This window comes from Geotrypetes seraphini, chromosome 12 (assembly GCF_902459505.1).
Source record: "Geotrypetes seraphini chromosome 12, aGeoSer1.1, whole genome shotgun sequence".
Classification (NCBI taxonomy): Eukaryota; Metazoa; Chordata; class Amphibia; order Gymnophiona; family Dermophiidae; genus Geotrypetes; species Geotrypetes seraphini.
Window position 1 is genome coordinate 97499287 of NC_047095.1, and position 26296 is coordinate 97525582.

General features: G+C 43.2%; 1 protein-coding gene across 1 annotated transcript in view; it reads right to left on the bottom strand.

Moving 5' to 3' along the window:
• LOC117346147 (vomeronasal type-2 receptor 26-like) overlaps window positions 1-26296 on the bottom strand; it is a 74308-nt gene that overhangs the window by 16502 nt on the left and 31510 nt on the right. Inside the window, exon 3 of the mRNA XM_033915550.1 lies at window positions 24495-24621. Within this exon, the coding sequence (XP_033771441.1) occupies window positions 24495-24621 (127 nt within the window). The remainder of the gene's footprint in view (window positions 1-24494; window positions 24622-26296) is intronic.

A 26296-nucleotide genomic window follows, 5' to 3' on the forward strand; every position in this document is an offset into this window, starting at 1 on the left:
CTCATACAATTGTTTATCCAATTCTTTTCTTTTACGTGCTTGATATGATATAACAGTACCTCTTAGATAGGCTTTGAAGGCATCCCAGAGACAAGGCCATCCTCAATCAGCAGGTCTGTTGAACATAAAATATTCTTCTATTACTGTTCTAAGGTAGGACGTGAAATTGGGATCTAACAGTAGAGAATTGTTAAATCTCCAAGTCGATCTCTTTGTGTTCACTGTAATATCGGATAATGTCAACTCAATAGAAGCATGATCAGAGACTGCAATTTCATGGATATCTGATTGAGATAAGTTGTTAATGAGATTATTGCTTATCAAAAAATAGTCAATTCTAGAATAGGAATTGTGAGGAGGGGAATAGAAGGAGTACTGGTGATTGTCCCCATGCATTAATCTCCATGCATCTACCAATTTCAACTGTGATCATATTGTGCAAGCTGTGCCAAGAGTTAGAAGGTTTATGCGATGCCACTGAATTTCTGTCACTGATGGTATCAAGTACTTGATTGAAGTCTCCCACTACAATATGGGCTTGGGATTTATCTTCTAGTAGCGTCATCATAATATCATTGAAGAATTCAGATTTATCTAAATTAGGAGCATATATATTAACCAAGGATAGGGTAGTTTGACCTATTAACAGGTTGATCTTTATCCATCTACCCTCTGCATCATTAGATTGAGATACCAATTTAATACAGCAGTCCTATTTTTCTTAGACAAAGCAGGTGATGCAATGACCGGTAAAGACCAATTAGTTTTCAACTTGGCTGATTCGATAGCATTTAAATGTGTTTCTTGGAAACATACTATATCTGGAGATCCTTTGAAACATAGTCCAGTATTTTTTCCTTTTGATTGGATTGTGAAATCCCTTGACATTTAATGATAGAATTTTTAGCAGCTGAATGGTAAAGATCTTATATTTAGGATTAGACCTGATGATATATGTAGGACTCTGCTTGAGAACAAGAAATCAGAAAGTATTTAACAAAGGTATTGTATAAGAACATGACATCCAGGTACGCTAAACTACTGTTCGGCCAGATAAGGGAACATGAACAGAAGAACCCCATGGGTAGGGAGCGTATGAGTGCAGGTTGAACACTACTCTGGCAGAAATAAATAGTTGATTAAAGAACTTTTCATATGAATCTCACTAGTGATTCAGTCACTAATAATAGTATTAATAATATCATATCAGAGGGAATGTTAATTAAACAGTGTTGTCTATAGGTAATATATATCAAATATGTCTTTTAGACCTGACATATAAGTTGCAAGCTTATATACTTGGTAAAAATAATTGTATAAATTGACAATTTCTAAAGACTCAGGGCAATAATATAACCATTAACCAGCCCTACAACCAGTAACAAGCAAAAATCCAATCCGGCCCACAATAACAAAGGGGTCAGACAAACAGTAGTTACAGTGTGCTTTACACAGAAGCATAAGGATACTATATGTAAACCTTGCGTTTGGGTGGTGATGGGATGGTAAATTATTGATCCAACCCTTGAAATCAACTATCTGAACTGGTATTGATTGTAATTATTGAGTATAAGAATATGAATTTCAGTAAACTATATGTAAAAAGGTGAGAGTAGCCTAGGTGCGGTAAAACAATTGAAATCCTATAAACTCATATTATTCATAATTTATCATGATGAACCACCTATTGGTAAAGTAGGATTCCTTATATAAAAATATTAAAATGCATAAAAACTTACAGATCAAACATTTAATACATTGAGTACAAATAGATAAGTTAATTGTATAATTCATAATGAAATGGTAAGAAATTGAGAAGAGGTAGGTAGAGAAAGTACTCTGTAGATAAAAAGGAAGGAAGGAGTAAAAGTAGTATGTCATATATATATAGTCGCTCATTTAGTATCTGAAAACTATCTATTTCTATATATCTAACTATATTGAACAAGAGCAATTATAAATTGAAAAATTGATTTCAGAATTCATAATTGATCAATAGCTCATGCTGAGAGTGAATTAATGTGAAGAAAAGTGAAGAAAAAGTAGATTTACTAGCATCATAACTGAAGAGGAAAGGAAGAATAGAAACATAGAAACATAGAAATAGACGGCAGATAAGGGCCACGGCCCATCCAGTCTGCCCACCGCAATGACCCTTCCCCACCTAACTCAGTGAATAGATCCCACGTATCTATCCCATTTGGCCTTAAAATCAGGCACGCTGCTGGCCTCAGTGACCTGAAGTGGAAGATTATTCCAGCGGTCAACCACTCTCTCAGTGAAAAAGAATTTCCTGGTGTCACTGTGCAGTTTCCCTCCCCTGATTTTCCACGGGTGCCCCCTGGTTGCCGTGGGACCCATGAGAAGGAAGATATCTTCTTCCACTTCGATGCGACCCGTGAGATACTTGAACGTCTCGATCATGTCTCCCCTCTCTCTGCGTTCCTCGAGTGAGTAGAGCTGTAACTTATCCAGCCTTTCCTCGTAAGGGAGATCCTTGAAACCAGCGATCATCCGGGTTGCCATTCTCTGCACCGACTCTAGTCTCAGCACATCTTTTCGGTAATGCGGCCTCCAAAATTGCACACAGTACTCCAGGTGTGGTCTCACCATGGATCTATACAATGGCATAATGACTTCAGGCTTACGGCTGACGAAACTCCTGCGTATGCAACCTATGATTTGCCTTGCTTTGGAGTAAGCTTGCTCCATTTGATTGGCAGTCTTCATGTCCTCACTGACGATCACCCCTAGGTCACGCTCTGCTTCAGTTCTTGTTAGGATCTCGCCATTTAGGGTGTAAGTCTTGCATGGATTATGGCTGCCCAGGTGCATGACTTTGCATTTTTTGGCATTGAAGCTGAGTTGCCAGGACCTAGACCAGCGCTCCAGTAGTAGTAGGTCGTGCATCATGTTGTCGGGCATTGAGTTTTTGTCTGTTGTACTCTTGGCCACTACATTGCTTAGTTTGGCGTCATCAGCGAATAATGTTATTTTACCTCGGAGACCTTCTGCCAAGTCTCTTATGTAGATGTTGAACAGGATCGGGCCCAGGACGGAGCCCTGTGGCACTCCACTGATCACCTCCGTCGTTTCGGAGGGGGTGCCATTCACCATTACCCTCTGAAGCCTACCCTCAAGCCAGTTCCCAATCCATTTCGTCAGCGTGTCGCCCAATCCTATAGAACTCATTTTGCTCAGCAACCTGCGGTGTGGTACGCTATCGAATGCTTTGCTGAAGTCCAGGTATACGATGTCCAGGGACTCCCCAACATCCAGCTTTCTCGTCACCCAGTCAAAGAAGCCGATCAGGTTGGATTGGCAGGATCTCCCCTTAGTAAATCCATGTTGACGGGGATCACGTAGATTCTCCTCGTTCATGATCGTATCCAATTGGCATTTGATTAGAGTTTCCATTAGTTTGCTCACTATTGATGTGAGACTCACCGGTCTGTAGTTTGCTGTTTCCATCTTGGAGCCTTTCTTATGAAGTGGAATGACGTTAGCCATTTTCCAGTCCAACGGGACGTCACCTGTACTAAGGGAGAGATTGAAGAGTGCGGATAGCGGTTCCGCCAAGACATCACACAACTCCCTGAGCACCCTGGGGTGTAGGTTGTCAGGCCCCATTGCCTTGTTAACCTTGAGATTTGACAGCTCGCAGTAGACACTGCTGGGCGTAAACTCGAAATTACTAAATGGATCAGCTGAGTCAACCCTTGTCTGCAGCTGAGGACCAAGTCCCGGCGCCTCGCGGGTGAAGACTGAGCAGAAGTATTCATTTAACAGTTGGGCTTTCTCCGAGTCCGTTTCTGCATAGTCTCCCCCTGGTTTCCTGAGGCGTACTATCCCACCTGAGTTCTTGTTCCTGTCACTGATATACCTGAAAAAGGATTTATCTCCTCTCTTTATGTTCCTTGCTAAAGACTCCTCCATGCGGAATTTGGCCTCCCTAACTGCTGTTTTGACTGTTTTTGACTTGGTCAGATAGATTTCCCTGGAGTCCTGTTTCCCTGATTGTTTGTAAGAGATGAATGCTTTTTTCTTCTCCTTGATGAGGTCCGAGATCTCCGTAGAGAACCATTGTGGCTTATTGTTCCTACTCCGTTTACTTACCGATTTAACATAGCGGTTTGTTGCTTCCTGTATGGTGGCTTTTATAGTTGACCACATTTCTTCCACGTTATCGGTTTCTGTTTGGCTTTGTAGCACCTGGTGAACGAAGTCTCCCATTTCTTTGAAGTTTGTGTCCTTGAATTTAAGGACCTTGGTCAGTGTGGTAGATTTAGTGAAACCTTTTCTGAGATTGAACCATACCATGTTGTGGTCGCTGGAGGCCAATGTGTCGCCCACCGAGACCTCTGTGACACTTTCTCCATTGGTAAGTATCAGGTCTAGGATTGCCTGATCCCTTGTTGGTTCCAACACCAGTTGCCTTAGTCTTGCTCCCTTCAAGGAATTTAATAGCCTCCTGCTGCTGCATGAAGCAGAGGAAAGCATGACCCAATCCACATCAGGCATGTTGAAGTCACCTAACAATACTGTGTCCCCACGCAAGGTGATATTCTCTATATCTCCGATTAATTCCATATCTTGGTCATCCTGTTGTCTTGGGGGTCTGTATACTACGCCAAGATACAAGCATTTGTCCTTCCCTCTGGCCAAATTTACCCATAGGGATTCTCCAGTGTACCGTACATCTGTGATTCTGGTGACTTTAATGTCATCTTTAGTATATAATGCTACACCTCCTCCCATTTTGCCCTCCCTGTCCCGGCGAAGCAAGTTGTAACCCGGTATGACCATGTCCCACCCGTGGGAGTCTGTGAGCCAGGTCTCAGATATCGCCACCACATCCAAGTCGGCATTTATCATTTCTGTTTCCAGTTCCAGGATCTTGTTTCCCAGACTGTGGGCGTTGACGTACATAGCCCTCCATGTTGTATGTTTGTTATGTCTCAGTGGGGACATTCCTGCTATAGCAACTAGGCCACCTTTAGCATTATTTGCATGTCTCGTATTCTTCCTGATTACTGAACCAATTCATATGGTACATTCATGTCAAAACTTAACTCGTTCATATCATATTACATTAACTGAATTTGATCAAATATAAAATGCTAGCAGGAACAAGTGAGACCTAGTGGAAATATGAATTCATAGCAATAGAGAAATAAAGTAAGTATATGAGAATGAGTGAAGATAATCACATCGGGGCTAATATGAGAGGACATATCATTAATATGAACATACAATAAGATGGTACTTTCAAAAAAGTAAAAGATTGAGTCATAAGGGAATAATTATAGGAGGAGAATGTGCAAGTCATGTTAGCTCTCATCTGAACCATACAATCTCAATAAGAAATGCATCCCAGCTCGAGTTTGCAGATATAATTGCAATGCAGGTATGATTTAACAGCAGGTCTTTCTAGTGAAACACTAAGAACACTCGCTCGGGAATGACGTTACTGCATCTTAAAGCAAGGGAAACTCCCAGAGTACATGTTAATAATAGAAGCACATCAGGAGCCATGCTATGTGATCAATTCATAGATTGCAGTAGCGATGATGAATTGCTGTAGTAGTGAAGAATCCGACACGTGTTATAGGACATGTTAATGACGCGTTGGTAAATAATACCTCCTTGAGTGCCTGATGATGGTCTTGGGAGCATTTGCACCCTATCGATGCTGGTAGATCGGTGCAAATACATTCCAGCTCGAGTATACAGATGTAAGATCGATGCAGGTATGATTTAACAGCAAGTTGTTAGCGAGACATTAATAATACTCACTCAGGAGAGAGGTTGCTACATCTTAAAGCAAGGACAGCTCTTGTAGTACATGTTAATAAGAAAAGCATATCAGGAGAAACACAGTGTGAACAGGTCATAGATTGCGGTAGCGATGATGTTTGCTGTAGTAGTGAAGAATCCGCCACGTGGATCCGCCACGTGGACTTGGCAATGGCGCGCTGGTGAATAATACCTCCTTAAGTGCCTGATGATGGCCTTGTGAGCATTCACACCTGATCGATGCTAGTAGGTCGGTGTTCCTCCAAGAAATCAGCTAGTTGTTGTGGATTGGTGAAGTTTTTGGTCAAGTTGTTATATGTGACCCTCATGGTAGCTGGATACATCATTCCAAACTGTGCCTTGAGTTCCCTGAGCTTTGGACAGAAGGCGAGAAGTTGCTGAAACAAGGCTGCCCTGTGAACTTCTAAAAGCTAAGTTACTCAGATTTTCATATTTCAGCATTTCATATTTCAGCTTTTCACTGGTTTTCAGCATTATATCTGCTTAATTTCTCTTCTCCTCCCTGTTTCTTACTAAAAAAAAAAAAAATATAAAAAAAGCACAAAAAAATCCTTCTCTTTCCTCTGTTAAATCTTATTTCCTCTTCCTGCAGTTTTGTTTAAAATACTGTGTTTTAGGTGGTATAGAGCCTATATTTCTGGTGCCTGTGGCTCAGGGTGACTAAAGTAGGGAAAATCCTGTTATAAATCCTGTGTTTTAGGGTAGCACTGATAGAACCTGCAGTTTTGTTTAAAAAACTGTGTTTTAGGTGGTATAGAGCCTATATTTCTGGTGCCTGTGGCTCAAGGTGACTAAAGTAGGGAAAATCCTGTTATAAATCCTGTGTTTTAGGGTAGCACTGATAGAACCTGCAGTTTTGTTTAAAAAACTGTGTTTTAGGTGGTATAGAGCCTATATTTCTGGTGCCTGTGGCTCAAGGTGACTAAAGTAGGGAAAATCCTGTTATAAATCCTGTGTTTTAGGGTAGCACTGATAGAACCTGCATTTTTGTTTAGAATACTGTGTTTTAGGTGGTATAGAGCCTATATTTCTGACTCACTAGTTTTTAAACATTGTGTCTGATTAGGTGGAGAAGGGAGGGGCTCTGTTTTACTTCTAAGGTTAATTGCATTATCTTTGGGACATTGCTGAAACAAGGCTGCCCTGTGAACTTCTAAAAGCTAAGTTACTCAGATTTTCATATTTCAGCATTTCATATTTCAGCTTTTCACTGGTTTTCAGCATTATATCTGCTTAATTTCTCTTCTCCTCCCTGTTTCTTACTAAAAAAAAAAAATATAAAAAAAGCACAAAAAAATCCTTCTCTTTCCTCTGTTAAATCTTATTTCCTCTTCCTGCAGTTTTGTTTAAAATACTGTGTTTTAGGTGGTATAGAGCCTATATTTCTGGTGCCTGTGGCTCAGGGTGACTAAAGTAGGGAAAATCCTGTTATAAATCCTGTGTTTTAGGGTAGCACTGATAGAACCTGCAGTTTTGTTTAAAAAACTGTGTTTTAGGTGGTATAGAGCCTATATTTCTGGTGCCTGTGGCTCAAGGTGACTAAAGTAGGGAAAATCCTGTTATAAATCCTGTGTTTTAGGGTAGCACTGATAGAACCTGCAGTTTTGTTTAAAAAACTGTGTTTTAGGTGGTATAGAGCCTATATTTCTGGTGCCTGTGGCTCAAGGTGACTAAAGTAGGGAAAATCCTGTTATAAATCCTGTGTTTTAGGGTAGCACTGATAGAACCTGCATTTTTGTTTAGAATACTGTGTTTTAGGTGGTATAGAGCCTATATTTCTGCCTTACTAGTAGTCTTACTTATAGTCCCACCAACCCCAGGGACCACTATTCATATATAGAGACCCATATAATCAGGACTTCACAACCAATCAAGATGACCTTTATTCTATGCAATCACTGTGGTGCTTTAATTCCAAGACATACTATTTGGAGGCTTAAGGCTTGCCCCATCTGTCTTCAACTTGCCAGTATTAAGGAGGAGCTCTGTAAACTTAAACAGGAATTGAATACAATTAAAGCAGCTTCCATCACTCCACAAAATCATACCAACTTACCACCTCTACCTCAAAGAATAAAACAGCCCAGGAATAAATGGGTCACAGTAGGCTCAGGAAGACTGCGACATGTAACACAGAAACATCCACCTTCACTAATATTACCTCTACAGAATTCCTTCGCTCCACTAGTGCACTGCGATACTCAGGAAAACAGAAGGGAGGTGGGACTGGAACCAATGAAAGAAACTCAAGAGAACAAGAGCACCCTAAGTACAAATAAAAAAGCCAAAAACAGAAAACTATTACTGTTGGGAGATTCCATCATCAGAGGCATTAACCTTGGAACACAGGGCGAGGAGTCCAAAATAGTGAAATGTCTTCCAGGATCCTCAGCTACCAGGAGTTCCAGGCAAATACTGACTATAATTAAGGAAGAAACTAAGGATTTTAACACTGATGTTGTTATCCATCTGGGAACAAATGACCTGGCCAACAACTCCACACTTGCAGCACAGAAAGCTTTTCGGGAGCTTGGTGAGGGCGTGAAACCTTTTGTAAAGACTTTAGCTTTTTCTGAAATACTGCCTGCATATGGAAAAGGAGAGCAAAGAATGAAAAACACAGAGGACTTTAATAGATGGCTCAGAGCCTGGTGTCATCAAGAAGGCTTCAGGTACATAGGAGGATGGGGAAATACATGGAAGGACAAGAAGCTATATTGCACTGATGGGCTACATATTACTACAGCAGGAAAAAGAAACCTTGCAGAGAAATTTAGACAATATTTTTCTAGGCATTTAAACTAGAAGGTGGGGGTGGTGTATGTAGAGACCACCCCCGGCAAAAGAAAAGATGTGATAGTAGTAAAGGCTGCAACAAAAGCAATATCAGCAACTCATTTCTTAGTATTGCAGCGGAAAGTGAAACGACACAAAAATCCATACGAAAAAGGAGATTATCGCTGAAAAATAGCTGGAAAGCGATGACCACAAATGCTCGCAGTCTAAGCAACAAAGTTCATGATCTGCAAGCCCTAATATTAGAGGCAGATCTAGATATTGTTGCTATCACAGAGACATGGTTCAGTGAATCACATGGATGGGATGCAAACATACCGGGATATAATCTTTTTAGGAAGGACAGAGATGGTCATAAAGGTGGAGGAGTAGCTCTCTATGTAAAGATCAATATCCAAGCGACCGAAATGCAAGGGACCTGGGGAGAGGAAGAAGCGATATGGATTGCTCTGAAAAGAGAAGATGGAACTTCTATCTACGTGGGTGTAGTCTACAGACCTCCGACTCAATCGCAGCAAATTGATAAGGATCTGATTGTGGATATCCAAAAGTTTGGAAGGAAAGAGGAGGTTCTGCTGTTGGGAGATTTCAACCTGCCGGATGCGGACTGGAATGTTCCGACTGCGGAATCGGAAAGAAGTAGGGAGATTGTGGATGCCTTTCAAGAGGCTCTGCTCAGACAAATGGTGACGGAACCCACAAGGGAAAAAGCGATATTGGATCTGGTCCTCACAAATGGAGAGAGTATATCTAATGTTCGAGTGGGTGCTCACCTGGGTAGTAGCGATCATCAAACGGTTTGGTTTGATATAACGGCTAAAGTGGAGAGCGGCCGCACGATACTTAAAGTCCTAGATTTCAAACGTACGGACTTTAATGCAATGGGAAAGTACCTGAAGAAAGAGCTGTTAGGATGGGAGGACATAAGAGAAGTGGAAAGACAGTGGTCTAAGCTGAAAGGAGCGATAAAAATGGCTACGGACCTTTATGTGAAGAAAATCAATAAAAACAAGAGAAAAAGGAAGCCGATATGGTTCTCCAACCTAGTGGCTGAGAAAATAAAGGCGAAAGAGTTGGCGTTCATGAAATATAAAAAAACCCAAGAAGAGGAGAGCAGAAAGGACTACAGGGTGAAACTGAAAGAAGCCAAGAGAGAGATACGTTTAGCGAAGGCACAGGCGGAAGAACAAATGGCTAAAAATGTAAAAAAGGGAGATAAAAATTTTTTCAGATATATTAGTGAAAGGAGGAAGATAAAAAATGGAATTGCTAGGCTAAAAGATGCTGGGAACAAATATGTGGAGAGTGATGAGGAGAAAGCAAATGTGCTAAACAAATACTTCTGTTCTGTGTTCACAGAAGAAAATCCTGGAGAAGGACCGAGATTGTCCGGCAAAGTTACACGAGAAAATGGAGTAGATTCTGCGCCGTTCACGGAGGAGGGTGTTTATGAGCAACTTGAAAAACTGAAGGTGGACAAAGCGATGGGACCAGACGGGATCCATCCCAGGATACTAAGGGAACTCAGAGAGGTTCTGGCGAGTCCTATTAAAGACTTGTTCAACAAATCTCTGGAGACGGGAGTGATTCCTGGGGATTGGAGGAGAGCGGATGTGGTCCCTATTCATAAAAGTGGTCACAGGGATGAAGCAGGAAACTACAGGCCGGTGAGCCTCACTTCAGTTGTTGGAAAAATAATGGAAGTGTTGCTGAAAGAAAGGATAGTGTATTTCCTTGAATCTAATGGGTTACAGGATCCGAGGCAACATGGCTTTACAAAAGGTAAATCGTGCCAAACGAACCTGATTGAATTTTTTGATTGGGTGACCAGAGAGCTGGATCAAGGACATATGCTAGATGTAATTTACTTGGATTTCAGCAAAGCCTTTGATACAGTTCCTCATAGGAGGCTGTTGAACAAACTTGAAGGGCTGAAGTTAGGACCCAAAGTGGTGAACTGGGTCAGAAACTGGCTATCGGACAGACGCCAGAGGGTGGTGGTTAATGGAAGTCGCTCGAAGGAAGGAAAGGTGACTAGTGGAGTCCCTCAGGGTTCGGTGCTGGGGCCAATCCTGTTCAATATGTATGTAAGTGACATTGCTGAAGGGCTAGAAGGAAAAGTGTGCCTTTTTGCAGATGATACCAAGATTTGTAACAGAGTAGACACCGAAGAGGGAGTGGAAAATATGAAAAAGGATCTGCAAAAGTTAGAGGAATGGTCTAATGCCTGGCAACTAAAATTCAATGCAAAGAAATGCAGAGTAATGCATTTGGGGATTAATAATAGGAAGGAACCGTATATGCTGGGAGGAGAGAAGCTGATATGCACGGACGGGGAGAGGGACCTTGGGGTGATAGTGTCCGAAGATCTAAAGGCGAAAAAACAGTGTGATAAGGCAGTGGCTGCTGCCAGAAGGATTCTGGGCTGTATAAAGAGAGGCGTAGTCAGTAGAAGGAAGAAGGTGTTGATGCCACTGTACAGGTCATTGGTGAGGCCCCACTTGGAGTATTGTGTTCAGTTTTGGAGACCGTATCTGGCGAAAGACGTAAGAAGACTTGAGGCGGTCCAGAGGAGGGCGACGAAAATGATAGGAGGCTTGCGCCAGAAGACGTATGAGGAGAGACTGGAAGACCTGAATATGTATACCCTAGAGGAAAGGAGAGACAGGGGAGATATGATTCAGACGTTCAAATACTTAAAGGGTATTAACGTAGAACAAAATCTTTTCCAGAGAAAGGAAAATGGTAAAACCAGAGGACATAATTTGAGGTTGAGGGGTGGTAGATTCAGGGGCAATGTTAGGAAATTCTACTTTACGGAGAGGGTGGTGGATGCCTGGAATGCGCTCCCGAGAGAGGTGGTGGAGAGTAAAACTGTGACTGAGTTCAAAGAAGCGTGGGATGAACACAGAGGATTTAGAATCAGAAAATAATATTAAATATTGAACTAGGCCAGTAACTGGGCAGACTTGCACGGTCTGTGTCTGTGTATGGCCGTTTGGTGGAGGATGGGCTGGGGAGGGCTTCAATGGCTGGGAGGGTGTAGATGGGCTGGAGTGGGTCTTGACGGAGATTTTGGCAGTTGGAACTCAGGCACAGTACCGGGTAGAGCTTTGGATTCTCGCCCAGAAATAGCTAAGAAGGAAAAAAAAAAAAAAATTTAAATTGAATCAGGTTGGGCAGACTGGATGGACCATTCGGGTCTTTATCTGCCGTCATCTACTATGTTACTATGTTTACGCTGATGAGCTGTGTTCTTACTTAGATCCAGTACGATTAAGATGTTACTGGATTCAAGTTTGAGCGGTGCTTTAGTTTTGGCTTTTTGCATGACTTCTGTGATTTGTGAATATCGCAAGAAACGAACGATGATGGATCTGGGATATCGGGTGTTAGCAGGCCTGAATAATGGAACACGATGGGCCCTATCCAATTCAAACTCGCGTGAAAATTTTATATCTAAGAGTTTAGGAATGAGGTCTTCCATATATTTGATTGTATCAGACCCTTCTTTACCTTCTGGTATCCCCAGAAATCGGAGGTTATTTCGTCTGGATCTCAAATTTGAATCCTCCAGCTCCTTTACAAGATGTGCCACCCTTTTTATCTGATGCTGCAGTGTGGCTACCGAAGCTTGTGTGCCAGTATGCTGTGCTTCTAACATATCCATTCTTAGCTTCAGTTGAGAGAAATCAGCCCTTAGAGCTGATAGATCGGATCTCATTTCTAATATTTTGTCCTTGGTCTCGTTTACCATATCGTGCATGGCACTAATCTCCACGAGGACTGTTTGTATGGTGTCGGCCTCATCTTTGTCTTCCAATTTTTTGTTTGGTGAAGACAGTTCTGGTTTATGCCTTTTGTTGATCTTGTTGGTCAACATGATGAAGTTCATTCCGATTGTAATTGAGACAAAAACTGTAAATATAAATCACTAGGAAATATTGATTTTTGAGCTATGAATGCCAGAGCACAGTGATCAAGCTTCCATTACTCACTGCGCCCTCTAGCACCCCCCTTCAATTTGGGTTTAAAAAAAAAAATTGTGTTTATTCTACACATGTGCCCATCGCTATCACCAGTGATAGGCACATGCAAATTTAGTAAATCTCAACCTCATTTGCATTTGCCAACATCATTTGCATGTGAGGTTTTTGGAAAATGACTCACCTTTTTGAGATCACTACAATAATGGCTGCGATAGCAGCCCATTGGATTTTACCACAAAGTTTTAAGAATCTAACCCTGAGTCTTACTGACTTGCTTCTTGAGCTCTAAATCACACCTTTCTAGCCAGTCCTCATTTTTAATGGAAGTACCTAGAAGACCGAGCTTTCCTCAGGGAAGTAGTGTTAATGATGATGCTGGTATTTTTGGTTTAGTTTCATATTGTTGCTATTGCACTACAGTGTTTAAGTTTTCATTGTGCTTCTGTGTAGGATGTGCCTGTGTATAAAAGCAAAGGCAAACAATTTTTCTCTCTTAGTGTGTTGTATTAAATTTACTTGGATGCTAGGCAACAGTTTGTTTAATAGAACAATGATTATGTTCTGTTGTTGAGGGGTTTTAAACTGAAAAAAGGATGCAGTTGTTGTTGGTTCCTGTAGAACCATGGTGTGGTCACATATGTGCTGTATGATGCTGCTGTATTATTATCTAATTGATTTTCCTCAGGTTGTATATTGAAATCATGATTTTATTAGCCTAACTTACATCTTTGTGTTTGTGAACTGCCCAGGTTGTGTGCTGAAATCATGGTTCTATCAGTGTAAATGCCCTTCTGTGTGTTTTTAAAGTACCCAACATCATTATTTGTTTAAGTTTACTCAAGTTGTATGCTGAAATCAAGATTTTGTCAGTTTAACTTTCCTCCTCTGTGTTTGTGAAATGGCAATCTGTTTAATTTTCCTCATATTGTGTCCTGGAATCATGGAATTATCATAAGAACATAAGAATAGCCTTACTGAGTCAGAACAATAGTCAATAATAGTAGCTCATCCTCACAGTGTCCAATCCAGGTTATTTGTAACTGGAAAAAAATTAAAAGAGTAGCAGCATTCCATGCTACTGAATGAGAGAGGACCCCTCATGAGACCCCTGAGGCATAGGACTAAGAAACTAGGCCTAACTGGAAAAAAACAGGCTAAGTACCAGTGGCGTACCAAGGGGGGGAGGTCCGCCCCGGGTGCCAGCCCTAGGGGGGTGCACAGCTGGCCAGGTCCGGAACCTCCAGCGCTACCTTAAACGGCACCTCAGCGCGGCTGCCGTACTTATTCCATAGCAGAGTCGGCAGCCGCGCTGTTCGACTGAAACTGAAGGAAACCGGAGCCGGGGAGCCCTCCCTACCGGCACTTCACCGCAGGCAGCTTCCACCATGTTCTCCTCGCACCACGCCCCAGTGACTACAACTCCCAGTCTGCAATGCGACGCTCTTCAAGTGACTCAGGAGGAGGGGAAGCTGGGCAAGTCTGGCTTCCAGGAATAGCTTCTCATCACAGATTGGCTGCTCCAGCTATCAGTTGGCTGCAGCTGACCACTCAGCGCAGACGGGGAGTCGAGAGGTGGGTGTGAGCTTGTTGCCATGGCTATCCTGTGAGTTCCTTATTGGTAGGGAATATTACTGTAGTTATTTTATTGCAGGATACCTGCAGACAGGAGTACAGAGCACAGGAGGCAGCAGCTAGTACAAGTTTACCCACAGGTAAAGCAGAGTGTGCCACTAACCAGGGGAGGGGGGGGGTGATAGGCAAAGAAGCATTAGGGCTTCTCACTGATCCAATTCCTGAACAGATGAGAGAGATGGAAACACTGCAGGAGATATGAAAGAGGAGAGACTGGAGAGTGAGGAGAAGATATAAAGTAGATTGGCTAAGAGATTTAGAGGTGGGAAAGAAGAAAAAGAGATAGAGAGAGACTGATAGACAGTAAGGTGAGAGAGATGAAGAGAGAGAATATGAATGGGAATTGGAGAGATTTAAACAAAAACAAAAACTGTGGATACAGATGTTCTGTAAATAATTTATTATACACTCATATAAAAACATGAAAATTCAATAAAAAAGTACAGTGATAAAAAATACAGTGATAAAAATTCAATCGGACCCTACACAGTCCATGTTTCAGCGAATACACCTTCCTCAGTTGTCCAATGATTTCCAAACTCACATATAAAGAATTGGACTGAAAACAGTCTATTGTCTTTAAACATGTGAGCAAAGAACACCGCAGACAAGCTGAAGTAGCAAAAAAAATTGCAAAGGAGGTCAGGGTGGTATGGAAGGGTATGGAGGGTGAGAAAGGGGGTCAGGGTGGTATGGAAGCGTGGTGGAGGGAGAGAAAGGTGGTAAATGCTGATGGAATTGCAGGGAAAGAGACACAAGGGGAAGGATACTCCATGGAATTGGATTGGAGGGAGAGAAAGGGAGAAGATGCTGATGTAAGTGGGGGGAAGGGAGAGGAGAGAGTGAAATGCCAGACCTTGGGGGTGTGGGAGAGGAGAGATGCCAGACCATTGAAGGAGGGAAGGGAAGAAGATGGATGCCAGACTAATGGGGGTGAAGGGAGAAATGGAAGGGGGGATACATAAAGTTTCTGGAAAGGGAATAGAAAGAGTGAAGATGCCATATAGAAGGGGCAGAGAGAGGGTAGGCAGTGGATGAAAGGAAGAGAGTGACAAAAAGATGAGGAAAGCAGAAACCAGAGATGACAAGGTAGAAAAAATTTATATTTATTTATTTATTTTTTTGCTTTAGGGGAGATGCATCGCTGTTTCTGTGATGTTGCATTGTATGCAGAGTCCAGCTTCTTGGTGCTTCAGTTTAACCTTTGTCTATATATTTTTATTCTATCTCCCCATTTACAAAACTGTAGAGCGTTTTTTAACGTTGCATCTGAGCTGTTATCACCATGGCTAAAAACCACACTACAGTTTTGTAAAAGGGGGAGAGGTTAGTTTGTGATCACATAATAGGCGGAGGTGTTTGCTGTGTTCGAAAAGACATGGTTTTCTTTTAGGATTGACTGTATAGGATTGATCTGTACTAGTCTGGCTTGTTTAGTTTTACAATGGGTGTTTGGATGTACTGCTCACTGCAGTATGTAAGATGCCGCCTTTTCCTAGGTACTCATGTGTGACGTGTGGCTTGTTACTAAAAATCATGTTTTTCATACAGATGGGGGGGTCAAAAAATGATGGGCCTCGGGTGTCATATATGCTAGGTATGCCACTGCTAAGTACAAAATGGATTTTAAAGATTTCATCTCTGACACACAAAACTGCATGAACTATTAACAGCATGCAGACAGCTGCTGTGGAAAATTCCAAGAAGAACCACTGGTCACAAAAATAAACAACTACAGCAGGTCAGCATGACCTGTTCTGGAAAGATAACCACAGGGCAGTGGCTAAGAATAACTGAATAACTCATATGTCCTGAGCACACAGCATGCAGAAAGTACTGATAACCACAATATCCAAAAAGCAGAACGAGAGGTCACACAGAAGGGAGGGGCCCATGTCCAGATGGTCTGGGAGTAGCACCAAGGATGCTCTGTCTTGAGAGATATACCCGAAAGTCATGTACTGAACCAAAGTTACCTGTAAAACAACCAATCACTGATTTAAAAATGTAACCTTCAATCAGAATAAGACCTTGACATTCCAGACTAAAGGGATAAAAGGCCAAGAATAAGGAAATGGACTCAGAGGGAACTGAGTCGGCACATACTACTAATCTCTGGCTGATTTCTTCCTTAGTCACATAGCTGTATATTCATTTTATTGATGCCAATCATGTTAGCTGACTTTTTGATTTCTTAATTAAACATTTATATGATATAGCATATGAGTTGTTGTTGCGTTATCATTATTAAAAGACGGTAAAGGTGAGCAGCTGCCTTCATGATTCAGGGCAAGCAGTGGCTTCCCCCATGTCTGTCTCAATAACAGACTATGGACTTTTCCTCCAGGAAATTGTCCAAACCTTTCTTAATATCAGCTATGCTATCTGCTCTTGTCACACAACCTCTGACAACACATTCCAGATCTTAACTATTCTCTGAGTGAAAAAATATTTCCTCCTATTGGTTTTAAAAGTATTTCCTTGTAACTTCAAGTGTCCACTAGTCTTTGTAATTTTTGACAGTGAAAAAAATCAATCCACTAATACCTGTTCTATATCACTCAGGATTCCTAATCCACAACTGAACTTTGCCAACTATCCCAGGCCTCTTTAATTTTCTCAGGAGCTTCTCATGAGGAACTTTGTCAAAAACTTTCTTAAAATCTAGATACACCACATCAACCAACTCACCTTTATTTACAAGTTTATTCATAACTTCAAAAAAGTCAAGCAAATTGGTAAGGCATGATCTCCCTTGACTGAACCCATGCTGGTCCTGTCCCATTAAGAACATAAGAAGTTGCCTTCACTGGGTCAGACCAGAGGTCCATCGTGTCCAGCGGTCCGCTCCCGCGGCAGCCCATCAGGTTCATGACCTGTGAAGTGGTTTCTGACTATTCTTATAACCTACCTCTACTTCTATCTGTACCCCTCAATCCCCTTTTCTTTTAGGAACCTATCTAGACCCTCCTTGAACCCCTGTAGCGAGCTCTGGCCTATCACAGCCTCCGGGAGTGCGTACCATGTGTCCCCCACCCTCTGAGTGAAAAAGAACTTTCTAGCATTTGTTCTAAACCTGTCCTTTTTCAATTTCTCCGAGTGGCCCCTTGTACTTGTGGCTCCCCACAGCCTGAAGAATTTGTCCCTGTCTACCTTCTCTATGCCCTTCATGATTTTGAAGGTTTCTATCATGTCTCCTCTAAGTCTCCATTTTTCCAGGGAGAATAGCCCCAGCATTTCCAATCTGTCAGCGTATGAGAAGTTTTCCATACCTTTTATCAGTTTTGTCGCTCTTCTCTGGACTCCCTCAAGTACCGCCATGTCCTTTTTGAGGTACGGCGACCAGTACTGGACACAGTACTCCAGATGTGGGCGCACAATTGCCCGATACAGCGGCAAAATGACTTCCTTCATCCTTGTCGTGATACCCTTTTTGATGATACCCAACATTCTGTTCGCTTTCTTTGAGGCTCTCGCACACTGTGCTGATGCTTTCAATGTTGTGTCCACCATCACCCCCAGGTCTCTTTCAAGGTTGCTCACCCATAGCAATGATCCCCCCATTTTATAGTTGAACATCGGGTTCTTTTTCCCTACATGCATGACTGTGCATTTCTCAATGTTAAAACTCATTTGCCATTTTCTTGCCCAGACCTCCAACCTCGTTAAGTCCCTTTGCAGGTCTTCACAGTCTTCCGTGGTTCTAACCCTGCTGTAGAGTTTGGTGTCGTCCGCAAATTTAATAACCTCACAGTTTGTCCCTGTCTCTAAGTCGTTAATAAATATATTGAACAGGAGCAGTCCCAGCACTGACCCCTGTGGGACTCCACTCGTGACCCATTGCCATTCTGAGTAATGGTCCTTTACTCCAACCCTTTGTTTCCTGCCTGCCAGCCAGTGTTTGACCCATGGTTCCACAGCTTCTTAAGCAGCTATTTGTGGGGTACCTTGTCAAAGGCTTTTTGGAAGTCAAGGTAAATGATGTCTATGGGTTCCCCTTTATCCATTAGGCTGTTTATTTCCTCAAAGAAGGACATCAAGTTCGTGAGGCATGACCTTCCCTTGCCTTCAGCTGCCCATTTTTTTCTATGTGATCGCAGATGGTATCCTTAATCAGTGCTTCCATCATCTTTCCCGGAATCGAGGTCAAACTCACCGGCCTGTAGTTTCCCGGGTCACCCCTTGACCCTTCTTGAAGATGGGTGTGACATTTGCTATTTTCCAGTCCTCTGGGATCTCCCCTGTTTCTAAGGAAAGGTTACATATTTGGCGAAATGTTTCTGCTATTTCGTTTCTCAGCTCTTTTAGTACTCTTGGGTGGATGCCGTCCGGACCTGGTAATTTGTCGCTCTTTAGTCTGTCTATCTGACGGAGGACATCCTCCCGGCTTACCTCTAGTTTGACCAGCTTCCCATCCCGGTCTCCATTTAAGATCTCCTCGGGTTCTGGAATATTGGATGTGTCCTCTCTCGTGAAGACTGATGAGAAGAACTTGTTTAACCTATCAGCTATCTCTCTTTCCTCCTCTACCACTCCCTTCCTGTCTCCATCATCCAAGGGTCCCACTTCCTCCCTGGACGGTTGTCTCCCCTTCACATACTTGAAGAATGGTTTGAAGTTTCCTGCTTTCTCTGCCAGTCTCTCCTCATATTCTCTTTTTGCTTTCCTTACCACTCGGTGACATTCCTTTTAGTGCCTTTTGTGCTCATTCTGGTTATCCTTGGTTTGGTCCTTTTTCCATTTTCTGAACGATGCTTTCTTGTCACTTATCGCCTTTTTCACTGCATTTGTTATCCACACCGGATTTTTTGTTCGGTTCTTTTTGCACCCTTTCCTAAACCTGGGGACGTACAGGTTCTGTGCTTTGTGCACCGTGCCCTTGAGCAGGGACCAGGCTTTTTCTACGGTCTCCATCTTCCCTGAGCTGCTGCTGAGTTTCTTTCCCACCATTTTCCTCATGGCCTTGTAGTTCCCTTTTCTGTAATTGAGTGCTGTCATTGTGGTTCTCTTCACTTTTGGTGTTCCTATTTCTAGCTTGCACTGGATCATGTTGTGATCGCTGTTTCCTAATGGCGCTAATACTACCACCTCCTTTGCGGGTTCCCCTAGCCCGCTGAGGATTAGGTCAAGAGTGGCATCTCCTCTTGTTGGTTCCATGACCAGCTGTTCCAAGAAGAAGTCCCTTATAGCCTCCAGGAATTTTGTTTCTCTTGTGCACTTTGAGTGTCCAATACTCCAGTCTATGCCAGGGTAGTTGAAATCCCCCATCACCACCACACTTCCGCTTTTGCATACCTGCCTTAATCCAGCCTCCAGGTCCTGGTCGTTTGCTTCCGGTTGTCCTGGTGGGCGATAGTACAGTCCCAATTTTATGTCTGCTCCATTTCCTCCTGGTAGCTTAACCCATAGTGATTCCAAGTTGTCTGCCCCTATTGCTGTTTCCATCCTGGTTGAAGGAATGGAGTCCTTTATGTATAGCGCTATTCCTCCACCCTTCTTGTATGTCCTGTCTCTCCTGTAATGTTTGTACCCTGGTATGACCACATCCCATTTGTTGTCCTCGGACCACCATTTTCAGTGACTCCAATTATGTCTATGTCCTTCTTTCTGGCTATGACTTCTAGCTCTCCCATTTTGGCTCTTAGGCCCCTAGCATTAGTGTATAGGCAATTTAAGTCCCGGTTGTTTACCTTCCTTGTTGGTTTTCCTCGTGGTTTGATGTTCCTGCCTACCCCCTCATGGGCTGCAAGTCCCCGGGTCTCGCTTTGTTGATCCTCCTCCTGTGGTTTGTCTATTTCGTCCTCATCTCCCTCCTGTGGTGTGTCTATCTCGTCCTCAGCCTGCTTCCCCATTTTTGGATGTCCTTCCGGCTGTTTCCTCCATTTCCTGCTCTTTGGTTTCATTAGTTCCCTGGGCCCCTGCTTTGCGTCCTTGGATTTTTTATCAACAAAAGTCCACTCAGTCTCGATCCCTCTATCGCCTTTTCCTGGTCCAGTATCCTTGTTTGATACATTAGTCCGATATGTCGATGTCAGATTGACTATCGGCTTTCCCCTTTTCCTCAGTTTAAAGCCATGTCTATGTTGTTCTGGATGTTGTGTGCCAGCCTTCTCATCCCATCAGTGTTCAGTGCAGTCCGTCCCTCCTGTAGAGCTTGTTCTTTCCCAGGAAAGTTGTCCAGTTCTGTACAAAGTGAAAACCTTCCTCTTTGCACCACCTCCTCAACCAACCGTTAATTGCTTGCAGCTCGGTCTGCCTCCTTGCATCCGCCCTCGGTACTGGCAAGATCTCTGAGAAGGCTATCCTCAGCTTCAGTTTCCTCCCCAGTATCTTGAACTGCTCGGTCAGTGTTGTCCTGTTGTAGTTCCTTCTGCTGATGTCGTTGGTTCCAACGTGGATTATCACTGCTGTTTCCTCTGTCTCAGCTCCTTCCAGGATTCTCTCGATTCTGTCTGTGATGTCCTTAGTTCTCGCCCCTGGGAGACATGTCACTAGTCGGTCATCTCTGCATCCTGCTATGTGACTGTCCACCTCTCTAAGGATTGAGTCTCCCACTACGATTGCGGATTTCCTCTTTCTCAAGTTTCCTCCTGGGTCTCAGGTCTATATCAGTGACTCGATCCGCCAATCCTTCCTCCGGATTCTGATGGGGCTCTGCCTCCTCTGTCTGCTCAGTTCCTCCGCAGGGCCCTGTTGGAATCCGTCCTTCCCTCCTAGAATCTGGTAGAATCTGTCCTTCCCTTCTGGAATCTGGTAGAATGTGTCTTCCATATATTGGTTCCTGTTCCCCGGCATCTGGTGGATTCCGTCTTCCAACTGTTGGTTCCCTTCCGATTTGTTGGTGATCCTGTGCCTCCACCATCCTGCAGGCCTCCTCAATGAATCTCTCGAACTCTCTAACCTGCTCATTGATGTGGCACTCTCTGGTGGCATCCTCAGTTGCCCAGCCTGGTTCCTCTACGGTGCGGAGTCCCTCCAGCTCCTGGACCTTCACCTGCAGTCTCCCAACCTCCTTCTTCAGGCTATCCAGTTCCTGACATCGACCGCATATGTACGTCTGCCTCCCGGAGGAGAAGTAGTCATATATATGACACCCGGTGCAGTATACTGGAAAACTATGCTGGGTTCCTGTAGCCTCCATTTCTCCTTTCTCGTACCTGAAGTCCCTTGGTGTGTAGGAGTGGTGCTCGGCGTGCAGCTAGCTGAAAGAATAGAGAGAGAAGAGAAGAATGAGAAAAGAAGAAAAGTAACTTTTTTTTTTTTGAGTTAGAAGTTAGAATTTGCTGCTGGGCTGCCTGGGTTCCTGGCTCCTTCCAAGACTCCTTCGCAAAGGCGCTCTCGCTAAGGCGAGCTTCTTTGCCGCTCACCTTCGCCGTGCGCCAAATGGCCACGCGCCGTTGGCTCCCTTCCTTTTAAGGGGGAGCCCGGGCGCCGAGATGACCTCTGATGTAGTGGGGGTGGGCGGAGCTTCCTCTCGCCGCTACCCCAATCAGGCTTCCGCCCCTCCTTTCTGGCTTCCGCCCCTCTTCTTCTCCCTTGCAGGCCCGGCTTCCTTTCTCCCCTCTGCTTCCCGGTCCACTCTCCTACAGCAAGAAAAAAAGCCCAAAAAGTAAGTAGAAACGCCGCCGCAGTCTGCCTCGTGCTCCGGCTCCCTTCCTTTTAAGGGGGAGCCTGGGTGCCGAGACAAACTCTGACGCGGTGGGGGTGGGCGGAGCTTCCTCTCGCCGCTACCTAGATCAGGCTTCTGCCCCTCATTTCTGGCTTCTGCCTCTCTGCTTCTCCCTTGCAGGCCCGGCTTCCTTTCTCCCCTCTGCCTCCCGGTCCGCTCTCTTTTGTTGTATGGTGATTTTGGTTTTCAAACCATCTTTTCCCAGTCTCTGGTTGCACTTCCTTCTGTCTGTGCTCTTAACTATGTATCCAGGGCCACCTTATCTATTTGCTGTTTTTCTCTCCTTCACATCCATCTTTTCAACTACAGTAAGGTACTAAGCGACGAGCGTTAAAGGCACAGTATTGTGAGCAAGGTGGTGGCGGGGCCTTCACCCTTGCAACGCCCATACTGGCCTCTCCCCGGTAAGGAAACTGGTGGCACGCGTACTTCACCAGGCTAGAACACAGCCGAACGCTCTCCCCTGCAGCCGGAGCCGCTTGTCTATGTGTTCCACAATTTTATTTTTTATTATTGTAACAATCATTGTACCCATCTATCAGGTACTACAACAGGTTACAGATCACTAATAATAGGCCAGCAATTTTATGTTTAACTTCTTTTAATACTCTGGGATGCATACCATCCAGTCCAGGTGACTTTTTAACTTGTTGATTTGGCTTAGTACATCTTCTAGATTCATCAAGATTTATTTCAGTTATTCCACATCATAACCCTTAAAAACTATTTCTGGTTCAGGTAGATCTCTTATATCTTCTTCTGTAAAGACCAAAGCAAAGCATTCATTCAATCTCTCTGCTATGGCCTTATCCTCCTTGAGTGCCCCTATTACTCCTTTATCATCCAATGGTCCAATAGATTCCCTCACAAGCATTCTGCTTCTGACATACTTAAAATAATTGTTATGAGTTTTAGCCTCTTTGGCAAGTTTCTCTTCATATTCTTTCTTAATCAATGCTTTTCATCTAACTTGCCAGTGGTTATGTATCTTCTTATTTTCTTCATTAGGATCCTTTTTCCATTCTTTAAAGGATATTTTTTTGGCTCAATTAGCTTCTTTCACATCTCATTTCCTCTTCTTTCCACCTTTGTTAATGTACATGGAATACATCTGGTCTGGGCTTCCACGAAGGTATTTTTAAATAACATCCACACCTGGTTTACAGTAATAATCTTTGCAACTGATTATTTTGGCTTCTTTATAATCAGTTTCCTAATTTTATCATAGTCACCGTTTCAAAAATTAAGGGCTCCTTTTACTAAGCTGCGCTAACGGTTTTAGCTCATGCTTAGCGCACGCTAAATTACTGCATGCGCTAGACGCTAATGCCAGCATTGAGCTGGTGTTAGTTTTTGGCGTAGTGTGGGGTTAGTATGCACGGTAATGCAGTGCACGCTAAAAACGCTAGCACACCTTAGTAAAAGGAGTCCTAAATGTCTCTACAGTAGATTTCTTTTGTGATGTCACTCCAAGTATCAGCTCAAATTTGATCACGCTATGATCACTGTTTCCAGTGGTTCCAACATAGTTACCTCCTGTACTATGCCTTGCATTCCATTAATGACCATATCTAAAATAGCTCCCCCTCTTGTTTGTTCCTGGACCAGTTGCTCCAAGAAGCAGTCATTTATGATGTCTAGGAATTTTACCTCCTAGCACTCACTGATGTAACATTTAACCAGTTAGTATTGGGGTAATTGAAATCGCCCACTCAATTAACTATACACACTTAGCTATTTTAAAGATAATTGGTTCCTGAAATTCTACCAGTTAGCCAGCTATATTCAGTTCAAGCTACAAAAATATAGCCCTACTGCCAAACACAAAAACAGAAAAAAATGACAAAAGAAAAGAAGTGGAGAAAAAGACCTCAGTTGAAATTCATGGGACTAGAAAAACTCCGCTCCTTATTGAAAATCAGGCTATTTAGGAGAAAACTCAAGCACTAAGGATATAAATAGCACCAAGCACAAAAGATCAAAAGGTACTCAGCTCTGTCCATGGCAGGTTTTCCTTTTCAAATCCACCATGCTGTAAGTACCCATATATCTGCTCTGCATGTATGTGACTGTGGGTAGCTACCTACATGTGAACTCCTCCGCAGTGCTTGGAACTGAATATTTTGTTTTCTGTGACTCTTTTACACAAGCCAAGAGCCTTCCTTTTTAGATTTCCAGTACATCAGCACCATCTACTGGATTACAAGCATACCCCTGAGGAAGGCTTTTTTCAGAAGCCAAAACATGGACTGTGCTGGGGTCCAGCTAAAAAGGACTAAAGAATCTTTATTTGGCTCACATGATTTTATGTATATGTTCAAAGAGTTAATGCATTTTTAATAAATGAATTGTTCTGGAGGCTGATGTGCAAAGTCCCTTCCCCACTTCTTGAGTACCTGATTGTAAAAACCGCTTAGATAACCTTGATAGGCGGTATATAAAATCCTAATAAACTTAAACTTAAACTTAAACTTCTGTTCCATTATACGTGGAGTTGTATTTTCCTTTTTGCTGTTGTATACACCGTTTTGAGAATCAGGCCCAATATGTATTTCTATCCATAGGCTATTAACATGTTACATACCACTCACCGCTTTGGCTGGAGATCTCTCCATCTGTACATGGAATACAGACATAGCAGCAGAAAGGCTTCTCTTTACTGGTTGATTTCCTGAGGCCAGGAGGACAGCTCTGGGTGCATTTTGATTCTGGAGGTACCTAACAATGAGAAATAAATGTGAGTATCTGTATAATATTTTTTTAATGAAGTGTTTCTTCTCCATCCACTTATAGACCAATTGAGATATTTGACCTTTATGAACTCATTACCAAAGATTAGGTTGCTACTGAACTGAGCTGGGTTTGTCTTAGTGGTAGGGGACAACCAGAGGAATGACTGCTAAATTGGCTCTTATGAGAAAACCCCAAGTAATCAGTAAGATCTTTGATAATTTCACTGATCTGAGCTTCGAGAGACTGGTTTATGCAAGAGTACCACCAGATGAATACAAACTGGTTAATTGGCTACCCCTTATATTGGCATCAGCTGCCTACTGGGTACTTTAATAAATCTCTCTATGGCAAGATCTTTGAGGATCTCACTGGCTTGTTTGTGACTTATTTATGATCAACTCTTAGATTTTATTGAACAATATAATATTTTGGATTATAATGGCACTGAAACAATGTCAAACTGGGCAGGCAGCACCTTGGCACTCTTTCATCTCATATATACTATCAACACAATAAAATGTCTAAGAAGAAGAGTGGATCCCCTGTTCACCTTGAAGCCTTCTTCATTTTCTGTTGACGTATCTGGCAGTTTACTTATAAGGTCAGTGTGCAAGACCTTTACCTTCTCACAGATAATGTTCTTGGTTACAGTATCACCTGCGAGTTGCTTCTCATTTATCCATAGGAGGCAGGCTTTCAAGGGAGGGACAGGCCTTCAATGGGGGGGGACAGGCAAGCCTTCAAGGGAGGACAGGCAAGCAGGCCTTCAAAGGAGAGACAGGCCTTCAAGGGGGGGACAGGCCTTCGGGGGGGGGTGCAGGCCTTCGGGGGGGACAGGCTTTCAGGGGTGAGATGCAGACCTTTAAGGGGGGACAGGTCTTCAGGGAGGGGGGCCCTGGTGTAGAAGTACATGGAGGGAATGGGGGGTTTAAAGAGACGCACATATGCCGGACTTTGGATGGGAAGAAATAATGGGTCTGAAAATAGAGAAGAGGTTTTTAGGGAGGGAAGGAACAGAAAGGGAGAGAAGTTGGACACAAGGGATGGTGTGGAGGGAGGACAGTTGGGAAAAGAAAGGGAGAGATGGTAGACCCTGGGGTGGTGGGGAAGGAGGGAGAGATGCTGGATGAAAGGGTAGTTAAGAAAAGATAGATCTGTGGAGGGAGACGAAAAAAGGAAAGATGCCAGACCTCCTGGGGAGGGAAGAGAAATGGGGAGGACAGAAATGGCAGATGGATGGTTAGCATGCAGAAAGAAGGAAGAAGGAGACCCTGACAAGCAAGTTATCAGAAGACAACCAGAGCCTTGGACCAACAAGATTTGAAAAATAACCAGACAACAAAAGGTAGAAAAACTAATTTTATTTTCTGTTTTGTGATTACAATATGTCAGATTTGAAATGTGAATCCTGCCAGAGCTGGTGTTAGACTGCAAACATGAGCTAGGATTTAACAGAGAGAGGAAAAGTCCTTTCTCCTAGGACAAGCAGGATAAGTCAGCCACATATGGTTGTTGTCCCAACAGTTCCCAATTTGCGGATAAGCTCTCCAATAGCTCAGAGAGATTTTTTTTTTTTTTCTCTGAGCATGTGCAGTGCCCGGGCCCCACTGGGCATGCCCGAGCCCTACCCATTTCCCCCTAATCCCCAGTCTTTAGTCTC